The sequence below is a fragment of the Lynx canadensis genome, chromosome X (genome assembly GCF_007474595.2).
Source record: "Lynx canadensis isolate LIC74 chromosome X, mLynCan4.pri.v2, whole genome shotgun sequence".
NCBI lineage: Eukaryota > Metazoa > Chordata > Mammalia > Carnivora > Felidae > Lynx > Lynx canadensis.
In genome coordinates this window covers 45,426,801-45,454,504 of record NC_044321.2, presented here as the reverse complement: position 1 = coordinate 45,454,504, position 27,704 = coordinate 45,426,801, and the positions used below count along the sequence as shown (strand labels likewise).

At 43.1% G+C, this 27,704-nt stretch overlaps 1 protein-coding gene across 6 annotated transcripts in view; it reads left to right on the top strand.

The window, feature by feature from the left end:
- Positions 1–27,291, top strand: part of SMC1A (structural maintenance of chromosomes 1A) — a 47,329-nt gene extending 20,038 nt beyond the window's left edge. For 3 of the 6 annotated variants that reach the window (XR_003966792.2, XR_003966790.2, XR_003966791.1), the window contains 7 exons: positions 7,996–8,152; positions 8,810–8,964; positions 9,092–9,243; positions 10,374–10,443; positions 10,727–10,837; positions 23,098–25,010; positions 27,100–27,291. Coding sequence is in view for 3 of the 6 variants with exons in the window: in XM_030306250.2 (XP_030162110.1) it covers positions 7,996–8,152; positions 8,810–8,964; positions 9,092–9,243; positions 10,374–10,443; positions 10,727–10,837; positions 11,279–11,362 (729 nt within the window). In the remaining 3 variants the exon portion in view is untranslated. Of the gene's footprint in view, positions 1–7,995; positions 8,153–8,809; positions 8,965–9,091; positions 9,244–10,373; positions 10,444–10,726; positions 10,838–11,278; positions 17,360–22,720; positions 25,011–27,099 lie in introns of those variants that run through there. The other 3 variants (XM_030306250.2, XM_030306251.2, XM_030306252.2) reach the window with 3 other exon arrangements.
- The last annotated feature ends 413 nt before the right edge of the window (positions 27,292–27,704 follow it).

Below are 27,704 nucleotides of genomic sequence, written 5' to 3'. Positions count from 1 at the left end.
TCTTCCATAGAGAAATGAGAAGAAAAAGGGAAAATTTTTATTGGCTATAAGAGACAAATCAACCAGTTGGGACATGTGGCACTCCCTTAAATCCATTACGAAGAGAGGAAGGGGAATTTATAGACGAGACATAAGAGACAAATCAGCCAGTTGCAGTGTGTGTACCTTATTTGAAACCTGCTTTGAAAACCCTGTAAAAAAAATTTTTTTTTTTAATAAAACAATCAGGACAATTTGAACACTGACCAGATAATTTATGATGTTCAGAAATTGCTATTAATATTTTTAGGTGAGATGATAGTATTGTGGCTTTTTTAAATGTCCTTATCTTTTATAGCAGTGGTTCTCAATGGTGCATGGATTTTGCCTCCCAGGGGACATTTGGTAATGTCTGGAGATACTTGTGACACCCACTTGTCATAATTGGTTGTTGACAGTATTGAGTAGGTAGCTACAAGGGATGCTGCTAAACATCTTAACAGTGTACAAAGGACAGCCCTTACAACAGTGAATCATCTGGTCCAAAGTGTCAGTAGTGCTGAGATTCAGAACCATTTTAGAGACACATACTGCAGTATTTATGGATGAAATGGCATGCTTGAGATTTGCTTTAAAATAACTGACGGACACTTGGGTGGCTCACCTGGCTCACCTTGGTTGAGCGTCTGACTTCGGCTCAGGTCACAATCTCGCTGTCCGTGAGTTCAGGCCCCGCATCGGGCTCTGTGCTGACAGCTCGGAGCGTGGAGCCTGTTTCAGATTCTGTGTCTCCCTCTCTCTTTGCCCTTTCCCCACTCATGCTCTGTCTCTCTCTCTGTCAAAAATAAACATTAAAAAAAATTAAAAATAATTGAAGATAGAAAGGAATTGAGTATAGGTGGCAGAATACTGGCCCTGAGTTGATAATTATAGCTGGATAATAGGTACACGGGGGTGCTTTGTATTATCCTCTGCATTTTTGTGTATGTTGAAAATTTACATAATATAAAGAGAAAAATAATTGGAGGGTGTGGAGGAGCTGATCACCAGGTTCAGGTGTTGTTAGCCCATCAGTTTTTATAAAATTCCCTGTCAGTCTTTCACAAGTTGGTTTTAGCAGCTCTTAATCATCATTGCCTAGCCCTATTAAGGGTTGGAAAGTGGTAATTTCCTGATTCTTCCATTCCTCCTCCATTTATTTATTGGAATTCTAAATAGAAGTTTCTCATATCAACTATTTAGTTCCCTTGAAATACAGCCAATACAGAAAGGGTAGGATAAATGCTTCATTCTTTTATTTACGAGCTTTCAGAAAGAGGTGGTTGCCCTTGTAACCTTTAAAGGTGACCAGTGACTTTTTTAATCTGTATTTATTATAAACTGTTTAAAGGTATTTTGATGTTTATCTGTTGGAGCCATTTTTCTTCTTTATGTTCATATTGTCCCATCTTTGTCCAGCAGGAGCCACTTCAAGTTGATTTTTTGCTCTTATGTTTAGATTTTTATTATGGGAAGTTTTCACAGGCAAAAGCAAAATAGCACAGTGCCGTCTCATGTAGACATTGCCAGTTTCAACAGTTATCAACTCATGGCCAGACTTGTTTTCTGTGCACCTCATACACTTCATCCTCTCTCCCTACCCCTGGCTTCTTTAAAAATACAGTCAATCCCAAGGCGCCTGGGTGTCTCAGTCGGTTTAGCATTTGACTCTTGATGTTGGCTCAGGTTATGATCCCAGGGTTGTAGGATCAAGGCTCAAGTCCACTCTGTGCTGAGAATGGAGACTGCTTAAGATATTCTCTCTCTCTCTCTCTCCCCCCCCACCCCTTCACCCCTTCCCCACCTCCCTTTCTCTCTCCTTCTCCCTCCCTCTCCCCCTGCTCCCTTCCCTCCCTCAGCCCCTCTCCCCCACTTGCACTCTTTCTGTCTCTAAAAAAAAAATACAGTCAACCCTTGAATAATACAGGTTTGAATTATGCAGGTCCACTTATACACAGATTTTTCTTCAATAAACACAGTACTGTACATGTGTTTTTTTAATGATTTTCTTAGTAACATTTTCTTTTCCTTAGCTTACTTTATTTTAAAAAAAATTTTTTTTTCAACGTTTATTTATTTTTGGGACAGAGAGAGACAGAGCATGAATGGGGGAGGGGCAGAGAGAGAGGGAGACACAGAATCGGAAACAGGCTCCAGGCTCTGAGCCATCAGCCCAGAGCCTGACGCGGGGCTAGAACTCACAGACTGCGAGATCGTGACCTGGCTGAAGTCGAATGCTTAACTGACTGCGCCACCCAGGCGCCTGTCCTTAGCTTACTTTAAAAATACACGTTAATTGGGGCACCTGGGTGGCTCAGTTGGTTAAGCATCTGACTTCAGCTCAGGTCATGATCTCGCGGTTTGTGAGTTCAAGCCCCACGTCAGGCTCTGTGCTGACAGCTCAGAGCCTGGAGCCTGCTTCAGATTCTGTGTCTCCCTCTCTCTGCCCCTCCCCTGCTCATGGTCTGTCTCTTTCTGTCTCTCAATAATAAATAAACATTAAAAAAATTTTTAAATAAAAATACACATTAATCACTGTTTATGTTATCTGTAATGCTTCCGGTCAACAGTAGGCTATTAGTAATTAAGTTTTGGGGGAGTCACAAGTTATATGTAAATGGATCTTTGGCTGTGTGGGGTGGGGGTTTATGCCCCAACCCCCTTGTGTTCAAGGGTCAGCTGCAAATTTTAGACATCATGTCATGTCATTTGTAAATATTTCAGAATGTATCTCTAAATGATAATTTTTATCTTTATTTAATGTTTTAAAATGTAATTTGTTGTCAAGCTGGCTAACATACAGTGTACTCTTGGTTTTGGGGGTAGATTCCCGTGATTCATTGCTTATGTACAATACCTAGTGCTCATCCCAACAGGTGCCCTCCTCAATGCCCATCACCCATTTTTCCCCTCTCTCCTGCCCCCCCATCAACTCTCAGTTTGTTTTCTGTACTTAAGAGTCTAAAAGAGATCATTTTCAGATCTTTAGAAATATTTAGAATTGTTACACCAAAAACCCAATAATTCCTTAATATTGGAATTCTATATTATAAAATAATTTCTCAATATCAGTATTAGTATTCACATTTCCCTGATTGTCGTGTACACACACAGTTTGCTTGCTTGAACTGGGAGTCAAATAAGATGATAGATATAGATAGATAGATAGATAGATAGATAATTGATATAGTGATTGGTTGATATGTCTCTTAAGTCTCAATCTACAGGAGTGCCCCCTTGTCCATGCCTTTGCTTTCTGTGGTTTCAGTTACCCGCGGTCAACCGCGGTCTAGAAGCAGATGATCCTCCTTCTGACCTATTGTCAGAAGGTCGGTAGTAGCCTAGTGGTGTATCACAGTGCCTACGTCATCCACTTCATTTCATCACGTAGTCATTTTATCATCTCCTGTCATCACAAGAAGGGTGAGTTACAGTACAGTAAGATAGTTTGAGAGAGAAGACCATTCATGTAACTTTTATTATAGTATATTTTTATAATTGTTCTATTTTGTTATTACTGTTAATCTTTTACTGTGCCTAATTTATAAATTAAAGTATCAAGGGTATGTATGTATGAGGAAAAACATGGTATGTCGGGGTTGGCACTGTTCATGGCTTTAGGCATCCACTGGGGGTCTTAGAATGTACCCATGGGGATAAGGGGGACTACTATATAAATGCCCCTCTATCAGTTTTTATTTTTCTTTGCAGTATTTTTTGTTGTTGAAGAAATTGGCTTATTTCTCCTGAATGATTTTCTATATGCTATACCTTTTTGATCGTGTACTATGATTTTTTAATGCTCCCCTAGAACAAAAAAAAAAAAAAAAAAAGTTCTGGTATCCCCTGTAGTTCCTGAAAGTGGGTAGTTAGACATAGATCAGTGCTGTTCAGTAGACATATAATATGACCCACATGTGGCATTTTTTAAAAAGTAAAATTAATTTTACTACTGTATTTTGTTCCACCCAGTATATCTTAAAGAGTTATTTCAGTGTGTAAACAATATAAAATTATTGATGAGATATTTGACAATCTCTTTGTACTAAGTCTTCAACATACAGTATCTATTTATGTTTCCAGCACATCTCAATTTGGATGCTAAATTTTCCTTGGATATACTTGATCTGTATTTTGCTACCTTAAACTTTACAATTGAAAAAGGAGAACCACATAGCCAGGTTTTTTCCAAATATACTTAAAAGTTTTCTAGTAACTAAGTTGAATATTGGTTTTTATATCCATCAACATCCATTAAAATCGGTCATATGTGGCTTATGGCTACCGTACTGGACAGCTCTGATCTAGGGGTTTGATTAGATTCAAGTTTGGGCGTTGTTATGACTGGTCATAAGTGGCGTTGTTAACTTTAATCAGGAGGTTGGTAATGTCTGATTGTGATTCTTTTTGTGTGGTTTTCAGCCATGGTGGTTATTGTCTAGATTCATTAATTTGTCTGTGGTTGCAAAATGGTAATCTTCTTACTCTGTCATTCTTCTTTGTTAGCTGGAGTACTGTAAAGAGAGATTTCCTCTTATCAATTACTTGGTTACTCTGAGGTATACAGTTTATATTAAAAAGGCAGGGTATGTAGGCTTGAATCTTTTATTACTAGTTTATAAAATAATGAATTTGTTCTTTGGCATTCTCAAGATTTGTTCACTGAGTTTTCAGGTATATCATTATGAACTCAAGGATTTAAACATATTAGATGTGTTGCACTGTTGTGGTTGTTATCCTTCTTGTTGATCAAGTTGTTGCATCTTTGGCCAGTGAGAACTGGTTCAAGTTGGCTTCTGAATCATTTTGACACAACTGTTACAGACTTTTGTCTTCCTTGCTTTCTGGTATGTCCAGGTTCATCCTTTACATTTCCCCAGATCTATAATTAGCCATTTCTCTCTGAGAAGCCTTGACTTCTTGCAGTGAGAAATGCTATTTAGCAACCACCAACTGAGCACTGGAGTGCTCATGACTGCTGGGTTGCTGAGTGCTTCTAGAACGTTTCAGTAGACCGGGCTACAGGATGCATTTTTTATTTTGAAGGAAAAATGTTACCATGAGTTCACATTGATACTTCAGTTGAAATTGTAATTTTCACAGTTTAACATCATTGGTTTTATGTTTGAGTTCCCTCAGTTATTCTTGCTAAAAATCTTGGTTCCTAGCAACACTAACATAATAATGTATTTTTAATTTTTTTTTTTCAACGTTTATTTATTTATTTGGGACAGGGAGAGACAGAGCATGAACGGGGGAGGGGCAGAGAGAGAGGGAGACACAGAATCGGAAACAGGCTCCAGGCTCTGAGCCATCAGCCCAGAGCCTGACGCGGGGCTCGAACTCACGGACCGCGAGATCGTGACCTGGCTGAAGTCGGACGCTTAACCGACTGCGCCACCCAGGCGCCCCATAATAATGTATTTTTTATCCTATTCTCTATATATGTAATAGTTTGAAAATATCAATGAGATATTCTTAGTAATAATTTGATTATTGAATGCTATTGAAGATTTCCTTGAAGTCCTCTTTTCTGTTAAGCTAATGGCTCGTTGAACATGTACGGCATGTTCCTGTATTTTAAAGTGATTCGAAAGAATCCTCTGAGTGTTTAATCAGCTTAATATATAGTCATGGTTCTTTGTTTAGTTTTCCATTTTTAAGGGGTTGCTCATTTTTGCATTTTGATTTTTTTTCCAACTTTACTTTGAAAATTTTCAAATCCACAAAAAAATCGAAAGAATAGTACAATGAATGTTCACATGTCTTTCACTTTACACTCCCCAATGAATAATTTTCCGTTTTTTTTCCCTCTCATCTTGCTTGATTCCCTCCCTCTGCACTACATGCGTTTTGTTTTTTGCTGAACCATTTGAAGGAAGTTGCAGACTTCAACTCTAAATACTTCAGCTAATAACAAGGGATTCTCCATAACCACAATTCCATACTACATTTAAGAAAATTAATAATGTCATATCTAATATCCTGCCCATTTTTAAATTTCCTTAGTTATTCCAAAAAAGTTTGTTTTTAATAATTGTTTTAAACTGTGATCCAATCAAGATTCACGTATTGCTTTTGGTTGATCTCTTTTTAGTTTCTTTTAATGTGAAGCATTCCCACATCATTGATCTTTTGAATTTTGAAGTCTATGTGTTGTCTTGAATGGATATGTTATGGATGTGTTTGTTTCCTTTCATTGTTGCTAACCTTGTTCTACCTACCCTTATTGTTTCCTATAAATTGGAAGTTTGATCTAGTCTGAGTTGGGTTTGGGTTAAGTAATTTTTTGGCCAGGACCTTTCATCGGTGATGCTGTGTACTCTGTATTGCATCATGCCAGGAGACATGTAACGTGAGGATGTCCTACTATTCATGATGTTAAGTGTGGTCCTCAGTTAAGGTATCAATTGCCACATTTCTTACTGTTGTCAGTAGTAACTAGTCATCTTTAGGGTGATTGTTTGGTATATTGTGAATGTCTTGTTCCCAACAATCTTTTTACCTGGTGGTTTTCACATTTTGATCGAATTTTCTTTTATAATTCTATAAAATCTTAATATGGTTCTAAAAACAAAAGTATAACATAAGGTACATGAAAATAAGTTTAACTTTCTTTCCTGTCCCCTTCATCTCCCTTCCTTTATATGTAACCATTTTAATTAGTTTTTAGATTATCCTTTTTTTGTTGTTGTATTTTAAAAATACAAATATATCTGTAAATATGCAAAGATACTCCCATTCCTTCTCTTAGATATAAAAAAAAAAAGCATTCTATTGTGTACCTTTCATAGTTCACTTATATCCAGGAGACCACTTCATAGCAGTGTAGAGAGATCTTTAGAAGGGTTTTTCTAAAATGTGTATATTTGTGCATCCATTTGTGTATATTCATGTCCTTCCTGTGCTTGAAGCCATTCAGTGGTACCTCACCTCCCTTGGGATAAAGTCCAAACCTCTTACAAGGCTTAAAAAGCCCTTTATCATTGGGCTTCTGCACATGTCTCCAGCCTTACCTCATCCCCCAGCATGCTTATGTGCATGCGTGCACACACACATGCACACAATGCATAATTATTGCCATATTGAATTGCCCCCCCCACCTTTATTTGGCTTTTGAAATTTATTAAAATTGGTTACTTTTTTGAATTGGTTTGACTTCCCTGAATGAACCACAAGCAGACCCCTGGTTTTGCATGTGATGCTCCTGTCTGCATAGGCTGTTCCTTCTCTCTGTCCTCACCATTCATCCTGTAGGCCTGAGCTTAAACATATTTCTGGAAGCCTTCTGTAGCCCGAGTCTGAGTTAGTTGCCCTTCTTATGTGCTGACCCAACACCATCTGTTTATCATTGTTTTGGTATTCATTGTACAGTGTTCTGATTGTTTACTTATATGCCTTCCTCTGTTAGTCCATGAGTTCTGTGAGCACAGGAGCCCTGGCTCACAGGATATGAGAGCCCCAGTGCCGCCTGGCATTTAGAAGGCATTTAGTAAATATTTATTGACTGAAAGTGGCAGAAAGGCACAGGCGCAGACAAGCATTGCAATACCATAAGACCTAAAACTTAAATGGAATTTGCTCAGATGTGGTGATCTGAGCAGAAAACGTGAGTTGCCTTATTCATTGTGGAGCCGTAGGTGGAGTCCAGACCAGCCTGTGTGGGAGCCTCTAGGTCACCCTGGGATGGTACTGGCTCATGGCCTGGGCTGAGAGCCAGAGAGGGGCACCACCAGCTGCTCTTCCTGAGAGACGGAGAGGTTGGCAGGGCCTGGGGGAAGGGCTAGAGATGAGAAAGTGGCGTCAGCCTGTAATTTCCAGGGTGGTAGGAATGGTTCCTGTGAGGAGGACCTGGTGGAAGGAGCTGAGCTAGGGCAGAAGAGCTTCTACATGGGAGCAAGTGCTCAGGCCCCCACTTGGTGAAGCATCTCTTACGGAGATGGCCCTTCTTGATGTTGCTGGGCCTGGGGTTTACAGGATGCCCAGGCCGAGGAGGAGATCAAACAGGAGATGAATACGCTGCAGCAGAAGCTCAATGAGCAGCAGAGTGTACTCCAGCGTATTGCTGCCCCTAACATGAAAGCCATGGAAAAGCTGGAAAGTGTCCGAGACAAGTTCCAGGAGACCTCAGATGGTATGATTTTTCCCTTTTACTTGGGTCTAAGGTGAAGGCAGAAGGCCGGAATTACAGCAAGGGCCTGTTACATATCACAGCAGCCCCCCTTTTTACGTGCTTTCTTAACTTGAAATTCCCAAGAGCCCTAAACAGTAGGGGTTAATTACCACACTTGTTTTATAGAGTAGAAAACTGCTAAGGTTCAGAGGGGGTGAATGACCCACCCAAAGTCACATAGCCCCTACCTACTACAGCATATCTGGCCTTGGTTTCCTGGACCTGTCTTTCCCATCCACCCTCATCCACTCAGCATGCCCTCACTGGCCCCTGCATGTATTCAGTCCTACCACCAGGCTTTTGCTTACATGGTTGCTGGCTAACAAGCCCTTTCTATGCAAATCTAGCTTGACCGTCACCTACCTGAGCCCAGGGAAGAATTCATATTTTTTGTGGCTCCAAGCCCATGTTTCTTCGTTTATACTATGTGGCTGGCCCACTGGTGATGGATGGGTGGTTGTGGGATCATTTTCCTGGGACCCTCCCCAGACATTGCTCTCCCTTTGGGATGTCCCTGCTCTGCAGATTGTCATTTGCAGGTCATTCTTGCCAGGGTATGGTCCTCAGCCTTGGCAGAGCCTAGGCACTGAGGAGTCACCTGTCTTTCCCTTGTGGCAGAATTTGAGGCAGCCCGAAAGCGAGCCAAGAAAGCCAAGCAGGCATTCGAACAGATCAAGAAGGAGCGCTTTGACCGCTTCAATGCTTGTTTTGAATCCGTGGCCACCAACATTGATGAGATCTACAAGGCCCTATCCCGCAACAGCAGTGCCCAGGTAGGCTGGAGCCCCTTACCCGGCTAGCCCCTACCATCCTGTTGCCCTTCCCTTTAGGCATCCTGTCCCCATCCTCATTTAGATGCAGACCCAGACCCAGATTCTGATCCATCTGCCTTCTCCCTAGGCATTCCTGGGCCCTGAGAACCCTGAGGAGCCCTACTTGGACGGCATCAACTACAATTGCGTGGCTCCTGGCAAACGCTTCCGGCCAATGGACAACTTGTCAGGGGGGGAGAAAACAGTGGCAGCTCTGGCCTTGCTCTTTGCCATCCACAGGTAAGGCTGCTCCTCCCAGGGCAGTTGGCGGAGAGACTGAACTGAGGCCACCAGAGGCTCTGGGGCCCAAGGATATGCAGAGATCTGCAGAGGTGAAGATGTTCTGGTGGAATCTGGATTGCATCCCTGTTTCCCTACCTACTACAGCATATCTGGCCTTGGTTTCCTGGACCTGTCTTTCCCATCCACCCTCATCCACTCAGCATGCCCTCACTGGCCCCTGCATGTATTCAGTCCTACCACCAGGCTTTTGCTTACATGGTTGCTGGCTAACAAGCCCTTTCTATGCAAATCTAGCTTGACTGTCACCTACCACACCTTCACATCTCATTTTCCTCCTCCTGTTCCTCTAGGAAGCCTGCTTTGACCACTATGGCATACCCTGATCTCCCCCTCCTGAATGCCAATAGTACTTGAGTCTGACCCCCACAACTTAGTACTTGATTGTACAGCGTCATTCAGCGAGCATTTCTTGAGGGCTGCTCTGTACCAGACTCTGTTGGGGGATTAGGAACACAGATGAGTCAGACATGGTCTCTGTCCTTGAGGAGCTCATGGTCTAGTGAAAGCCAGATGTGTAAACAGCAAGCTAAGTGTCGTAACTGGGTGAGCGTGTATGCTGTGGATGCACAGAGGAGGGATACCAACCCAGTCTGGGGGAGGGTCTGGGTAGTCAGGGAAGGCTTTTGAGGGCAGGTAACACTTGAGCAGGAAATGCAAAGGATGAGTAGAAGATAGCCAAGAGACCAGGAGGCATTCTAGGCAGAGGGTGCAGCACGTACAGAGAGGCAGGGAGACACAGCAGCGTGTGCAGGTGGGTGGGGAGGACCTTCAGGTAGCTTGGACAGTGTGGCCAGAGCCTAGGACCGCTTTATCTCCCCAGCAAGTCTGGAAGCTCTGGAGAGAACCATGTCCTCTCCTGGTTCTGTAGGTTCCTGGAGCACAGGGTTGGATGCAGAGGAGGGCTCAGTTGGTATACTGGCCTTTGGGGGCTCAGGCAACATTATGACCTGGGGTTTTTAGTCTCTGAAGAAGTGGAGGGGGATGCTGGCCTGTGTGATGGGCCCTGGGGCTTTCCCGCCCCACCCCTGCCCCCATCAGTGTCAGCTCACCTACTGGTTCCCTCCCAGCTACAAGCCAGCCCCCTTCTTCGTCCTGGATGAGATCGATGCTGCCTTGGATAACACCAACATTGGCAAGGTGGGTGCAAGGAAAGTGGGGCCCGGGAGGGAGGCCCCTAGCTTGGGGCTGGGTTTCAGGGAGCAACTCCTGAGTGTGCTCTAGCCGTTCCTGCTGCCTGCTCTCTGTGCCTGGGAGGCTGGGCCCAGGGTCATTCACGCCGTGCTAGTCAGTGGCCTCTCAGCCTCTTTTCCCCCAACCCTTCACCCCTTACCCCACCCCCTCTGCCTCTGGTTCTGACTGGAAAACACAAGGGAGTGTTAGGGCTTCAGCCCTGCTAAGTGCCCGGCGGCCCCTCCCACAGGTGGCAAATTACATCAAGGAGCAGTCGACTTGCAACTTCCAGGCCATCGTCATCTCTCTCAAGGAGGAGTTCTACACCAAGGCTGAGAGCCTCATTGGAGTCTACCCCGAGGTAGGGCGGGCCTGGCTCAGGAGCCAGCCCCACTCCCTGCCTGACTCCCCAGGGCAGGAAGGGAAGGCTGTAGTGGAGGGCCATGGGGGTGGGGGAGCATAGGGACTCAGGTCCTGAACAACCATCTGGGCTTGTTGGAGCCCTGCCCTTGAGGCTTAGCCAGCCCAGCTGGGCAGGGCCACTGCGTCTGGGGACAAGTGGAACGGCCAGGCAGAGGCAGCCAGACAGCAGAGAAAAGGAGGAGAATGCAGAGGTAGGCAGGGAGAGAAGGCACATGGGACCGAGCACATCCTCTCACACCCAGAGAGAACCATTGCTTGGGCTTTGGGCAGGTATGTAGGGAGGAGGGTTTGAGGCCCCCAGTCCTGGGGCGCTAGACCCCCTCCCTCCCTTAATTCTCTCCTTACAATTTCATTTTTCTTTTTCTCCCTCCTCCTTCAGCAAGGGGACTGTGTGATCAGCAAAGTCCTGACCTTCGACCTCACCAAGTACCCAGATGCCAACCCCAACCCCAATGAGCAGTAGCAGTAGTTCTGCCCTCCTGCCCTGTCTGGATCCCTAAGCTGCCCCTCTCCCAATCTCTCAATACTTGGCTCCCAACCTTCCCCTACCTCCTGTCCCTGTTTGGTATAGTCATGGGATTTAGGCACTGCTGTCAAGCATGAAGAGGAACAGAGGTGATGTTAGGTCTGGAGCAAAAATTCCTGAGCTACAGGGAGCATCCTGGCCTTTGGAAGGAGGTGCTGAGCTGAACTGAGCCGAACAGGGCCATCTGTCCATTCTTTCTTCCCTACCCCCGCCTTCCCCTCCCCAGACCCCCCTCCCATCACCCATAACCATAGGTCCCTTGGGCCTCTTGCATCTTGCTTGTGTGTGGGTATGTATGTGTGTATATATGTGTCTGCGTGTGTGCATGTGGGTATGTTAGCACAATAATAAAGATATCGGAGATTCATTTTAGAAGGAGCCTAGGCTGAACTTGATTCTAAGAGAGCTTAGTATGACAGCACCCCAGAGCTGGGCAAAGGTATTCAGGACCTCATAGGAGTCAGTCATGTGAAACTGCCCTCATTTCACTGATTCGTGTGTTCATTCATTTGTGTGTTTATCAGACATATATCGAGCACTCTTTATTTGTCAGGCTCTATTCTAGAAATACAGAGCTGAATCAGACATCTCTACCCTCCTACTGAGGAGATGCAGTAGGTTCATGATTTCCCATGGTCAGCTGAATTCTATGTATATGTACTTTGAGAAGAGGATGATCACCTCCAGGCTTCCTGGAGAAGGTCACATTTGAGCTGAACCTTGACAAATTGGTAGGATTTGCTTGGGCACTAGGAGCAGAGCCTGGGCTCTGGGGACAGACAGTTTTGGGTTCTCGTCCTTTTTTTTAAGTCACTAATCTGATGTTGAGCAAGTCATTTGACCTTTCTGTGCCTCAGTTTCCTCATCTGTAAAATGGGGCTAACAATATTACCTACCTCATAGGATTTAATGATGTCAAGCTCCTCACTGGGGGCCTTATCCCTGCTTGGAGCCCACTAGGTGCCGACCCCTCAGAATACAAGCCTTCTCATACCTAGACCCCTGTGGGCTCTGATCCCAATTGTTAGGGACAGAAAGAGCCTCCAAATCTGGAAGATACTGGATGCCTAGCTTTTTGAGAAAGTTCCAGGGCACCAGTGGGGTTTATCTGGTAAGTGAAGGGCCTAAGGAAGCCTATAGCTTCAATCGTGTGGTAACCAGGTGCCTGGGCCCCAACCTGGGTTGTGAGGAAGTCGGGGAGAGGTAGCCTGGGCCACATCCCGGCCGAATGTGTGTGAAGTTCCTTTTGGGAACTAACTGTGTCAGCTGTAGGGACCGTGCAGAGGCAGCAGAGCCTGCTGCCATGAGGTCAGCCTTTGCTCGTTCATGTACACTGTCAGACCATCACCTTGTTCTGATTGTATACTGCATTTTTGTTTTTTAAAAGTTCTGATTACTCAAGTAATGCATGAATCCATTCTCTAAGACCTTAGATTTATAAATAAAGGTAGCCTCATTTGACTACCATTCCCCATCCCCCTCTAAACTGCTATCGTGTGTGTTGTACATCCATCTAGACTGTTTTTAAGACTTTTACGTATATAATTCATTGAAAATACTGTTGTGTATTTAATATAAATGGCATATTGAGTCGTTCTACAATTTGCTTTCTTCAATTTAACAATGTTTTTGAGATCTATGCATGTTTTTACAAAATGTAGATTCAGTTCATCCTTTGTAATGGCTATATAGACTGCCATTATAGGACTCTATCACATCTTCCCATTTCTTTTGTGATAGATAGTTAAGACTGTTTTCTCTTTTTGCTATTACGGAATACTACACAGGAACAACACGTGTGTGTGTGTGCGCGTGTGTGTATGAGTTTACCTAGGGTTGCTTCCTAGGTTGAACTGCAGAGTCATAGGCTATTTATATTTTTGTTTTAAATAGATACTTCCAAATTGCCCTCCTGTACTATTTACTCAATATTTTCCTGAGGTTGTCTTAGGTATAATGTTGTTACCTACTTCAGTTTCATCCTAGGTAGTGATATCCGTGAAACCACGGGTTTGATATGCTAATTATGTATTTTTCTAATACATATTAAAAGGCATAACTCAAATTTGTGTTCAACCAAAGAAGTCACATACCACCAGTGGTACGTGTGCTATAGTTTGGGAAATGCTGGCATATCTGAAAGAGCACAGTCTGGGAGTCACCCTGGTTCAAATCCTAGCTGTAGAAACTTTAGCTCGTTACTTCACCTCCCTGAATCTCAGTTTCCTCGCATAGGAAAGGAGGTCATATGTGCCTACTTTGCAGCAGTGTAGGCAAGATGAAGTGAAATACATTTGAAGCAATTTGGCTGGCACTTAGATTATCACAGGCCTTTCAAGGTAGCAGTTACTATTCTCCTCACTTTACAGTTGAGGATACTGAGGCCCAGGAAGGTTAATGACCAAGCTACCAGATAACAGGGTTTGAACTCAGGCCCTCCGATTCAGTCTTGTGCTTTCTCCGCTGCGAGGATGGTTATCAACCTTGGCTGTGCACCAGAATCACTTGTGAAGCTTTTTCTTTTTCCTTTTTAAAAATCAAAGCAATATATACACTGATTAGAAGGTGAAATAGTACAGAAGGGCTTATAATAAAAAGCAGCTGTTCCCTGCTGCACCTCCACGTCCAAAAGGATGTGGAGCTCCTTGCTCTGGTCCCGCCTCTGAAAGTCTAATTCAGTAGGTGTGGATAATAATATGGATAATAATCCTTACCTCACAGGGTGGAAAGGATTAGATGACATGCCTTGGGCTGAAGCCCTGGCCCACAGGAACACAAATGTGACAAAGGACTTAGGTCCTGGGGATCAGAGAGGTGAGAGGCCTTGTCCTAGAGCCCAGTGGTTCGTTGGCAGAGCCTAGACTTAACCAGGAGGATCGCTGTGCTTGCCCAGTGCTTGCCCACTGTGCCACACTGCCTCCTATCATCACAGGGCAACATGTGCTGAGTGAAGGCTGTACTCAGATGAGAGCCAACACCACAGTGTTGCCAAGAGTAGGCTATGTCCAAATAGGATCTCTAGGGCTAGTTGGACGGCACTAGGCTGACTCCCTTATACTCTGGACCCAGTAGCCTTGGTCTAGGGAGTTTAAGAAAACTCCATGGCAGTGTTTACCTTTAACTGGGCACTTCACTCTAGGAATCTCGTGTTGTGCACCAGGGACACAAACAGGAGTTCAATCTTTACCCCGCCTTTGAGGAGCTCACTAGTTGGGGGAGGCAATTCATAGAACAGCCTTTAACCATACAGTGTGATAGCACTCTTGACGGGAGCATTGAAAAATGAGGAGTATCTAGCTTAAATGTAGAGGTTCCAGGAAGGCATCCTCTAGTCTAGGAGGTGACACCTGAGCTGAGTCTCGAGAGACTGGTAGGAACCATCCAGTTGAAGTAGAGGGAATTTCCAGGTTGTGGAGACAGTATGCACAAAGACCTGAAGGCAAGAAATGGCAAAACAGTTCCAAAATCCTGAAACAAGTTTTACTGAGGTGGGGAAGAACAGCAGGAAGTGAAGCTGGAGATGTATTCGAGAGCCAGAGATTTGAAGAGGGGAGTAAGAGCCTGGTGACAAAGTTCAGATTTACTTCCTTGGGACAGTGTGGTTCCCAAACTGGCTGTGCACCAGAGACGCATGGAGCATCCCAGGCCCCAGCCTCTAAACGTTCAATTTCTGTAATGGATGGGGCCTCAGGATCTTGAGTGCTTAGAAAAGTCAGCATGTGACTGTAGGGTGCAGCCAGGTTTGGGAACTAGCTGTAGGCAGTGTGGGAGCCACGGAATGGTTTTAGGAGACTGTGTGTCCGATGAGAACTTAATAAACCTTTTTCTGGTCAGCCAGTATGGAAATGGTTTAGGATAGATGTGCATGCTGTATGCTGCCAGACCTGTGGTTTCCCTGTTGCTCAACTACTCACTGTATTGGCTTGTTTTGTCTCTGAATAAGCTAAAAGCACCACAAGGATGGGCCTGGGGTTATCTTGCTACTAGTATATCCCCAGCAAAAAGCACAGTGCCTAACCCAAAACAGGCACCCAATAAATAGTTTTTGAGTGAGTGAGTGCGTGAATGAATGCACTTGTGAGGGAGAGAATGGAGACAGGGAGATCAGTTAGGAAACTATTGAGAAGACTAGGAGGACTACTCAAGGGCAACAGTAGTGAGAATGGGTTGGAGGCAACAAAAGTGAGCTGTAAAGGGAAGGTGATGAGCTGGACTTCGTGACTGATTATTGGATGTGGAGAGTGACTGAGAGGATAAATGAATGTCCATCAGTAGCCCACATTCCTACCCTATCCCAGTCATTCTCCTCTTTCCTCATCCATCTAAGTCAGAATCTCCTTCCAGCCTCAGCAACTGGAACTCCTCCCCTAAGTTAGTTAAACATTCTGTGTGCTGTGTGGTTCCCCCCCCCCCCCCCCCCCCCGCCCAGCCTCCCAGCCATTGATTCATTCATCCAGTTCAATAAATCTTGGCTAAGCACCTCCTGTATGCAGTGAGGCTCTTCCAAGCCAGGACTCTGACTCCCTCTTTCCTACCTCAAGAGATGTTTTTGAGGGCTTCCCCAGGTAAGACTCCCATCCCTTAGACCATAACCTAAAGTGAGATGCCTAGATGTCAGACCTGTAAGGGAACTTACAGACTTTGTCCAACTCCCTCCTGAGGCCCTGGGAGGGGAAGGAGCTTGCCCAAGGCCCCATTACTAGAAAGTGTCAGAGCCAGAACTGGAACCTAAGTTCCTTTTCCACATCACTCCTAGAGCCTTGATCTCTCCCATCACAGATCAGGACAAGCAGAGGTGGCCAGGGAGAAGGCGGGACTTAGGTTGGCCTTGAAGGTCAGTGTACTGGACAGGCCAAACAAGAAGCTTGCCAATTACACTGCCCCCTTCTGGAAACCCTCAGCAAACCTGCCATGCCCACAGTCCCTTCTAAGGGGTTTCTTAAGCATGAGTTGCCATGCTCTGTACCATGTGACCTCACAATCCTGGCCACAGATGTTTAGTTTGGGATAGTATCTGACTTGAGGACAGCCAGTCTCTAGGTCGCAGCCTATGAGGTGGACTGATGTAAGAACTCCACCTCGTAGGGATGGCCTGTATTAAATGGCCTCCAGGGAGGCTAGATGTGAGGCATTCAGAAGTGAACAATTAATTAGAATTTAGTGAGACAGAAGTGGTGGTGGATGAGGGGTGCCAGAAGCGAAACAGCAAAAGCAAGGAGAAAGCTGCAGGGACCATAGATGTTTATTATCATGAGAACATGGGGCCGCAAGGTAGCAGAAGCCATGAAGCAGCAAGACAACAATGGGCCAAAAGGACAAAGAAGCCATGAAGCAATAGGAGCCACAATGTAGCAGGAGCCACGAGGAACAGAAACCATGAGGCAGAACCCTGAATCTGAGATCCATGAAGCAGCAGAAGGTTCAAACGGACAAGATCCACGAGGTAGCAGAAGTGATGAGACTGTAAGAGCCACAAGGTAGCCAGGCAGCAGGAATCGAAGAGGCTGCAGGATTTATAAGGCAAACAGAAGCTACAACACAGAGAAGCCCTGGATTCATTAGAACTGAAGCCCCAGAAGCCAGGAAGCTGTGGGAGCCAGGAGGCCCAGAAGCTGTGAGGCCCCCAAAGGCCAAGGGCTAGAGAGGAGGGGAGCAGAGGGAAAAGAAAGAAAGAAAGATAAAAGGTAGTCAGTAGCAGTAGGAGGAGTATAAATACAGCCAGAAAGAAGTTGAGTCACCATTTTGGGAAGCACTAGAGAAGGGAGCAACAGATGCCTGCAGCTGAGGGGGTGATGAGATAAGCCAGGCTCTAGAGCTGCTTTGGATCATGAACCATTTTCGAGTTTCTGTTCCTCCATGAGGCTGCCTGTGTAGCTGTTCTTGTCTTCCTTATTTCCCTGTGAATGCTTCAATAAATCTCCATCACTAACCTGAGTGTGTGTGTTCTTGTAATCTGAAAGAAGTGAACATTGTGGTGTGCACTGTAGATGGGTGGAGAGCAGGGCACGAGGGCCTTCCCCAAGTGGGTTTGAAACAAGACACAGGTGGGAATTCACTCTGTCGCATAACCTCACTGGCACAGGCACTTCTCATTCATTTACTTATTGGCTTCTTTTTCTCGTTCATCCACTCATCATTCCTTTGTTCACCTATTCGTGCATAACTCATTCATTCACTTATTCACCCAGGCTTCAGTATAAGCATTCACTCATTTGTTTGCTCATTTGTTCTTTCCTGGATCCACTCAGTCATCACTTGCACCCATGTGGCCAGCAGGCATACACTGAGTTCTTGCATCATGTCAGGCCCTGTGCTAGGTTCTGAGGATAAGCTATACTCCCTCAATTCTAGGAATTTGCAGTTTAATCAGGGACTCAGATGAGTAAGCAAGCACCAAGAGCGAGAGATTATGTAGCAGAAGTCTAGATGAGGCAGGGAGAGAATATAGGACCATTCCTATGTGGGGTGGGGCAGGATGGAGGGAGTACTCAGGAAAGCTTTTATAGAGAAGGGGGCACTTGAACGGAATCTTGAAGGAAGAGTTGGTGTTTACCATGTAGAAAGGGGATATGGAACATTCCAAGCAAAGGAGCTGCCTAAGCAAAGCTACATGAAAAGTGTGGAAGTGCATGAACTTTGGGGGGAGTGGGCATTGTCCCATGTAGTGGAAGTTGTGGAAGCCAGGCATTTGAGCTCAGCTTTGACCCTATTGGCAGTGGGAGGCTGTGGAAGGGTTTGAAGCAGGAGAGTAAGTCAGATGGGTATTTTAGGAAGATCACTCTGGTAGCTGGCGTGAAAGATGGTTGTAAGCATGAAACACTGACCCAAGCAATATACTTGAAAGAACATGTAAGTGTCATAATTAGAGGCATGAATGAAGACTCGAGAGTCCCTGAGGAGAGAGGAAAAGAGTTCTCCCAGGGGACTAAGGAAGACTTTTTGGAGGAGAAATTTGAGCTGAGCCTTGAAAAATAGGATTCCAACTGGTGGAGATGAGTGAGGGCTTTTCAGGCCTGGGAGACGTGAAAACAAGCAAGGAGGTGGGTGTAAATATGGCAACTTCAGGCTAACAAATATCCCAGTTTGGCTGCAGCAGAGCTGTATCTAAGGGAGAGGCAGGAAGGGAGACTGTCAAAGTGTTTTGTATTCTGCCATTAGGTCTGCAGCGACAAGGGAATTTGGAGGGAGGGCATAAGTGGTGGACAGGAGTGTCCTTTTTCTGTGTTTTTCAAAATTAATTTTAATGCGTTCATCTTAAAATAGAAGTAATGTGTGCATATTTAGAAGACAAGTCAATAAACTTAAATCAGTACAAAAGGACACTGAAAAGTGAGAGTCTACAGCCCCACTCCCACTCGACCACTTTTAGTTATTAGCAGCCACTTCTAGTTATTTCTTCTGATTGTTACCTCCATATCTAAATGTTATGTGAGCTATGTGAACATTTGTCTCTCATCAGTTTCAGACATTAACCCATTGCTGTCCTGCTATGTATGACAAATGAGGATTTAGATCACTTAACACCAAGTTCAACTCTCATCTTCTCTGCTTCTAATAGAATTGAGTTTCTGTACAAGATACTTTTCAGAATTTAAGTAGCACCTTTCTTTCCTTGTCTGTGAATTAGAGACAATATTTCTTGACCAGAACTTTGTTAGATGAGAATATCTTTTCTTTTTTTTCCCCTTCTCCACTGTCAACCTCCCCAACTTCTGCCATCTGGTCTTTTATTATTGTCAAAGTTGATAACATTGAATTCTGTAATCACGATTTAAGTTTTTTTGTATGTGTGTTGCCAATAGTTTGATAGTTTGATTTGAAAAGTTGAAAAGCAATAAGCAATTATATTAATGTGACTGTAAGTATTGTTCATTGAGGAAGCCATTTAATGTACTTTTCAGTTTTTCCTTGTAGTTTTTCATTTCTCCCTCACATTTCTAATACTCTTTATCTTTCACTATTTTATCATGTATTCCATATTTTTTGTTCTCAAAATCTCTCTTACATTAAGTATTCCATCAAGCCTACTTTTTTTTTTTTTAAATCTTCTTCTAAGGGAACTTCTTCCTGGAACCCTCTATACTCTTTCTCAGATCTGGACTAGTTGCTCTCTAAGGCCTGATGCATGGCTGTCATTTCAAGACCTTCCTTCACTGCTTTCCTTGGTTAAATCCACCATTTGCTGGCTCCCAGGGGTTTTTTGTTTTGTTTGTTTTCCATTGTTTTGATGGAGCACATCCTCAAGTAACTTTCTCAGAAAAGTTTGTAGAGTTAGACCTCCTGAGTCTTTGCATGTCTGAAAATAGCTTTATTCCATCCTTATACTTGGCTATAGAGTTTGAGGTTCAACATCATTTTCCCACAGAACTTTGAAGGCATTACTCCACTTCCTTCTAGCATCCAATTTTGATGACAAAAAGTCTGATATCAGTCTGAATCTCATTGCTTTATAGTAACTTTCCCCATATCTTCTTTTTTTTCTTTCTCCTTCAAGGATCTCAATGACACAAATGTTAGATCTCTTGTTACAGTTTCACAGGTGCCTAAGGTTCTGTTCACTATTTTTTCCAGTCTTTTCTGTTTTTCAGATTGGGTAATTTCTATTCTGTATCCAAGTTCACTGATTCTTTACCATGTTCTCTCCATTTTGATGTTAGCCTATCCATTGAGGTTTTTGTTTTGGTTATTGTATTTTTCACTTCTAAAATTTCCATTTGGTCTTCTTTTTATCTTCTGTTTCTTTACTGACAGTTTCTATTCATTTGTTTTAAGCATGTTCCTAATTGTACATTGAGGCATTTTTATGATGGCTCCTTAAAAACCCTTGTCAGATCATTTTTAACATCTTATATCAGTGTTGGAGTCTACCAAGTGTCTTTTCTCATTTAAGTTGAGATTTTCTTGGTACTTGGTATGATGAATAATTTTATGTTGAAACCTGGGCATTCTTTTTCAGCTTCCCTCCTCAGACACTGTTCCAGCAGTGAGAGAGGGGGCAGTGCCTCATTACTACCAGGTGGGTGTGGAAGTCTAGGATCCCCTCCTGCTGGCAAGCCAGAAGGAGGGTATCCTCATTACTCTTTGGGTGAGGATATAGGAGTTCCAGCTCCCTACTCAACCTTCTCTGAGAGCACCCCAGCAGGAAGGGGAAGGGGTGACTTCTCAGCCAGTAAGGGTACAAGTCTAAGCTCCCCACTTGGCATTTGCACAGTTTTTTCTGTGGTATTTGGCTGGAGTGAAGTGGTTATTATCTAACTGCCACCTTCTCCAGCACCAAGTCTGGAGTGTGCGAGTAAAAAAGCAAACCGAAGGAACTCACCACCATGTCACTTCTCTGCTGCCAAGGTCTCCAGCCTGTTTGCCTTCTTCTCTTCACCTTTCTGAGTCTTATTATGTTTATATACAGTGCCCCAGGATTTTAGCTGTACTTGGGGAGAGGAATAGGGAAAAGTACTTCATCTACCTCCCCCACCCCAAACTTTAAACAGTACTTTAAAAAAATTATATTCTTGGTGTTTTGAGATTTTATAATTATGTGTTTAAGTTTGGGTATTTGTCATTCATTGTGCTGGTCACTGGTTAGGTCCCTTCATTGTGAAGTTCTTTAGGAAATTCTTTTATTTATTTAATATAGTTCCTCTCTTCCATTTTCTTTGTTCTCTCCTGGAACAACTCCTGAATTGATCTTTTGTAGTTTTCAATCTGGTCTCTCCCTCAATCTCATTTTCCCTCCCTCCCTAGCTCTCCCCCTCTCTTTTGTTTTCGTTTACTTTTTGGGAGATTTAACTTTATCTTCCAACTCTTCTATTGAATTTCTTTTCATTTTGGCAATCACATTTTAAACTCTCCAAACATCCATTCATGTTCCTTTTCCTTTCTTACAGCATCCAATTTTTGTTTAATGGATGTACTAGTATCTTGAATCTCTCTGGGTATAATAGAGGTATTTTCTATTATTTTCCTTTCAAAAAATATGTTTCCTTTGGGATTCGTTTTACCCTGTTTGCTTATTTTGGTCTCTTTTAATTTGCAGTCATTTCTCAAATGCCTGGTAATCCATGGTTGTATACTCATATTTAAGAATGTAGCAACAAATATCTGATTGGGAGCTCTGTGTATGGGGGGACAGTGCTAGGTGACCGATGGCTTTCCTTTAGGATGATTAGAAGAGAACTGACTGCTATGCTACAGAATCCTCGAATGCTAGAATGTGAAGATCTTTTCTCTGAGGTTGTTCAGTTTTCTTAGTTAAGAACCCTCTGGGTTTTGCCTAATGGGTAGACACCTGGCTGCTGTGAATTGTACATAAGGGGGCGGGTTAACGGTTCGATATACAGGCTTCCAATTAATCTCCCTGTTTTCAACCCAACATCTCACTCACACTTTACATCATACCTGACATTGTTAAGACCCAAGACTCCAGGCTTCTGCAGAGAAAGATCAACTCCTTCCTCGGTGGCATCATCTCCATGCATACTCCAGGCTTTGGCTTCCTCCACCATGCTCCATCAGTTGCCATTCCTCCATTACTTTCTATCTTCCAGAAATGTGTTGAAATCTCTCTTTTGCTGATGGACCTGCTCTCATTATCTTCCTCATTGTGTTTTTATACCTTTTTAAAAAATTCCTTTACTATCATTTTAGCAAGGTCTCAGGTGGGAGTGGAGATAAACACATGGTAAGTCTGCCATCTTGACCTGGAAATCTACTAGTCTACTTACAACTGTTTGTTTTTAATTTTTCTGGTAATTATCTTAATATCTCTAAATAATATACAGGTTTTTCTATTTATCAACTTATTTATCACTTTTAGGCATTATCTGTTGACTTCCTGCTATTTAAATCAGCCAACTACCCTCCTCCCATGCCCCCAATATAGCTCTATTGTTAATTATATATTCTCTAATCCTTACCTTCGTACCTTTAAATAATAGACTTATGCTGCTTTCAGTCTCTCAGCTTCTGTCATTTATACTTTTACTTTTATGTTAATGAGATTAATAACATTTACATTCTGCTCTATAACCATAATTAAGTCATCCATACTTAGCTGACAGGTCACTCTAAAAGTTTAAAGTCAATAAAGTGTTTATGTTATTATAATTATGTAAATGTTGTTCCCTGAAGCTCCAATTAGTGTACTAGGATTACATTTCTTTTCTCATGCAGTTTTTTTTTCCTGGAGTTTCTAATTGCCTTTCTTTTTTCCTTGCATTGTCTGACTTTATCTCCTTCTTAAATTGTTCCAAATTCTCAAGGAAAGTATAAAATCATTTGAATCCCCTTTTTTCCCAGATACCTTCCTCCTGGGAGCCCTCCGTCTTCCTGCTCCAATTTGGACTGATTGCTCTGTAGGCCTGCAGCGCAACTGTCATCCTGGGACGTCCCTTCATTACTCTTCTGGGCTGGACCCAATCTTTCCTGGACCCCATATCTTCCTCTTTCTTAGTTTACTCCTTTGTAGTGGACTTTGTGGTTGTTTTCCAATATCCATTCCTCTCCTCCCCCATTGTATAACAACTATACAATTTTGAGTGGGATTGAACCCACTGCCAGCTCTAGGTATAGGCCTTTATTGGTAGAAACCAATCTGAGTAATCATGCCCCATTCCCACAGTGATGATTGGTTCAGAGATGATCCAGTCACACTGAAGTTTAGGACTTTTGTTCAGTTTTTGAGGGAAGAGGTGGCCTGTCTTCCCTTGGATATGAACAAAGAAGCACGTAGCCTGGTTGCTGCTGTTGGCCATCTTGTGAACATGCAGAAGGCGTACCTGAGGATGGAGCTGACAAATGGAGGAGGCAAAAGAAGCACAGAGAAATGGAACCATATTGCTGATCATACCGTGCCTAAAGTCTGCCCTGCCTACAGACATATCAGTTAAGTGACTCAATAAATTACATTTATTATTTAAGCCAGCTTGAGTCGAGTTTTATATTGCTTGCACCTGAAAGCATTCAAACTTACACTTTCTGCGGTCTTCCTTTAGAGAAGGAATGAGTACATTTTTCGTTACATAAGGTACTAAGAGGGAAGCGTTTTTGTAAGTAAGTATGGGAAGAAGGGTACATATGGATGTTGGACAACCAAAAGAGTGAACTCTAGTGGCTGCCTAGCATCTAAATCCTCATTCTGTTTGGGAGATTACTCCCCTCCTGTGAGTCTTGGTGGGAGGCAGGGCTTCACTTCCTACCATGGAAACTGAAGGAGGTCAGAAACTTCCTTTCCCTGCCCACCAGGCAGCAAGGGCTGAATACTCTGTTCATGGCCTTGAATCTAGGGCCAAAAGTACAGGGGAGAGGGGAATATGCAAAATTAACAGATGGATGATAGATTAGGGGAATATATTTGCAAGGTGTAAAACTGGCAAAAGATTAGTAACTAAAAAAAGAAGATAGTAAACCCAATAGGAAAATGGGCAAAAGATAGGAAGAGTAACTAACAAAAAGAGAATCTTGAATTTACAAAAGGGGAAACTTGAATATATTAAGACATTTTCAACTCTGCTAATAATTAGAAAAATGAGAATTAAGATAGAAATTGCTACAAGAATGGCAACATGTAGACAGTGAGGTATTGTCAGATGCTGATGAGGATGTGAGGAGAAAAGGAAAATCGTAGGTGGGAGCATAAACGGAAACAGGTATTCCAGAGACTAATTTGGCAATACTTCCCGGAGTTCAGTAGGTGTAGACCGTACAACATAGCAACTGCACTCCTGAATATATATTCCAGAGAAATAGATACCTGGGAAATTCTTCTCCAGGTCCTTAAGGAAATACAGTTGAGGTTATTTGTTCTAGTATTGTTTGTGGTGGTGAAGAATTGGGAGCAATCCAGGTGTCCATCACCATGGGACCAGATAAGCAAACTGTGGTATATTTATAGGATGCAAAATATAAAGCAATCAAAAGAAATGAGCTAAATTCACTAGAGTCGTACAGATAGATCTCCAAAGGCTAGTGTGGACTGAAAAGGTGAATGAGATTTACAGTATAACACCATTTATGTAACTGTAAAACACTATTTTCATGGATATGCATATACCAAAATAAACATGGAAGATGGGTTGGAAGTGTATATACATGAAATACACTTGAGTAGCACACTGAGGTGGGCAGTTGAATGGGAGTGGGAATGGGAATTGAAAGGGAAAAGATAATACAATGAAATAAAGCAAAAGAGGGGCCTTGGATAAACTGAGGAAAACAATACCATGGACTGAAGAGCATGAGTAACAACACAATGCCAAAGTTGACCACAAATCAATGAGAACGAACAGGAGGATGGCCAGAGTTTATGTGTGGTGGCGTGTGGTGGCAGGACAACATCCCAGGGTTCCAGCTGTGGGGATAAGCAGGACCAGTAGCAGCATTCTCACCTGGCTGCTCCCACAGTGTGGCTTTAGCTGTGGCTTCTCCTGCCCGCGTCCCCAGATTTCTGTGAAATACCTGATAACCTTGTAATAAATCCCTTTTCTGCTTAAGTTAACTAGAATCAGTTTCTGTTACCGGCATCCAAGAATCCTGACTGAGACACCATGCATTTTGGTGGAGAACATCCTCAAGTAACTTCTTAAGAAAGGTAAAATTTGGGGTCTTTGCATATCTGAAAATGTGGCATTATTTTACCTTCATATCTGGATGATAGCTTGGCTTTAGAATTCTATGATCAAAATATTTTTTCTTCTGAATGTTGAAGGTATTGCATTTAGTGTGTAGTGTTGCTGATTAGATGTCGGGTGCTAATATGATTCAAATTCCTTTCTTGGCAACCTGTTTTCCGCACTTCAGGAAGCTTACTTTTTTTTCTCCCTTCATGTGTTTTGAAATATGTCAGTGATGAGCACAGGAGTGTGTTCTTCTCCTGTCTGTTTTGCTGGGCATCTGGTGGCTGGGCTCTTTCAGTCTGAAGACTTGTGTTCCTCTCCTCTGAGAAATGACTGTTTTATTTCTTTGTTAATTTTCTCTCCTCTATTTTTTCTGTTCTCTCATTCTAGACCTCATATCAGTTGGGTGTTGGATCTTCTGGATGATCGTCTTAGTCTTTTCATTTTATGTCATATTTTCCATGTCTTTGTTTTTTTACTCTGCAGTCTGGGACATTTTCTTGAATTTATCTTCTAGCCTACTTTTTTATTTTGGCAGTCATTTTCAATTTCTGAGCACTCTTTCTTATTCTCCAAAGGTGCCTTTTTTCATAGCATCCTTTTCTTTAATGGATGCAATATCTTCTGTGAGTGTGTGCTTAATAGAGCTTTACTGGAGTCTTGGGGATAACAGATGATAATTACCAAGCCAGGAAGGAAAATTATAAATGGATGATCAGATATTACCTCTCTGAGAGAATGCCACCCATGCCCCTCTGAATGAGGCTACATACTGGCTGTCCTTCTCCTTAGCCCCCAACACTGATACCATGTGTGGGCAAGACGATCATCCAACAACCAGATAGTTTTTGGCCATATGCTCCCTACCAGAAGTTCAGATCTCTAGCTCTCACCTTGACATCAGAGAGACAAGGTCACTGTTCTGTTCACCACTCCCAGGCCAACATGAGGCAATTGTAATAGCAGCACATTATGTAGGGTGGATTGTTTTTTAACATTAAATAATATATATAGTGGAAACGACAATCCAGTCTAGTTCCTTTTTACAGTCTTTCCTTCAACAGGAGTCAACAGCAGTCCAAGCCTGAAGATCTCTTGGTGTAGTCCAAACTGAGCATCTTCTGTGAACAAAATATGCACACACATCTCTCAGGAGCAAGTAATTTTCAGGGCCAGTCCAGTCCAAACCCATGTTTGAGATAAAAAATGAACTCAGTGGAAGCATAATGCTGTTAAAGTACACTCAAATTATGTCACTGCTCAGAACATTTAACATTTTAATCAGAGTGGATAACATTTGCTGAATGCTTACTCTGTACCTGGCACTTGAATTACCTTCATTTCATGAAGAGGGAAATTGAGGTTCCCAGGTGTCACTTGCCAGGGTCACAGAGCTAATAAATGGCAGACAGGAAATTGCACCAGGACTGTCTAACTGCAGTCAACCTCTGTAACTGCTGCACAATGCTGTACTGGTTTCCACCAGCCATGTTACCGCTGATGGTGATAGCACAATTTTCTCTAAGATCGGGGGTGGATTCCTGAGATACCTTAGTCTAAGTAACAAGTTTGTTCTGCTAAGTTTGCTTCCAAGGTGAATTGATGTCCTTTCCTCTGGAGACAGAAAACTGCTGCCAGCTTCTATTTTTTTTCCTAATGTTTTCCTTTCACAGAAACCATAACACTTCTAAATTTTAATTTTTCATCAAAGTAACACTTGCATATACTTAAAAAAAATACAGTGGTGCTAAAGAGCTCATAAGAAAACCCAGCAATATCTGGGTTTTCTCCCACTGCAAGTCCCACTTCATAGAGGCAACTGCATTAAATGATTTTTACCAGTCTTTGGCTGTTTCTTCTGGCATTTACCACTCCCAACCCCCTTCTCCTTTGTCATCTCCCAGTCAGAGGCTGAAGAGCCAGAGACTTTCTTAACCTCCCTTGCAGCTGGAGATGGTTATGTGTCCCAGTTATGGCCATGAGAAGTTTGCTGGGGAGAGGGGGCTTCTGAAGAGGCTTTTGCTGACGCTGTCCCTTTCCTTCTTCTCTCTACCTTGACTACAGTCGTGCTGCCTGGAGCTGTGACAGCAATCTTGTGACTGTGAGGAGATGAGCATGAGGATGAAGATACAGCATATGAAGGAAGAAACAGAGCCTGGCTCCCCGATGGCATCACTGCGCAGCTGAACCCGTGCCACACTTACGTTAATAATAAACTAACTTCCTGAAAAATAAATAAATGAATGAGCAAAGCCATAAGTGTTTAAGCTGCTGTCAGTTTGGTTTTGTGTTACTTTGTAAATGAAAGGATTTTTAACTGCAGCACCACCAGGCTCCTATACAACATGTTTATGCTACTATTTTTTTTTATTGGAGTATAGTTGACATACAATATGATATTGCTACTATTTCTTAGCAATTTGAGACATTATCTCTCGACAACTCATTATAGTAGGAGAGGACTTTATCCCCCTCCACACACACATCCCTATATCCCCTCCCTTCACTCTTTACAATATGTTTACATATTTTTAAAATTTTTTAAAGTTTATTTTGAGGGAGAGAGCATGAGCAGGGGAAGGGCAGAGAGACAATCCCAAGTAGGCTCCGCCCAGTCAGCACGGAGCCAACATGGGGCTTGAACTCACAAACTGCCAGATCATGACCTG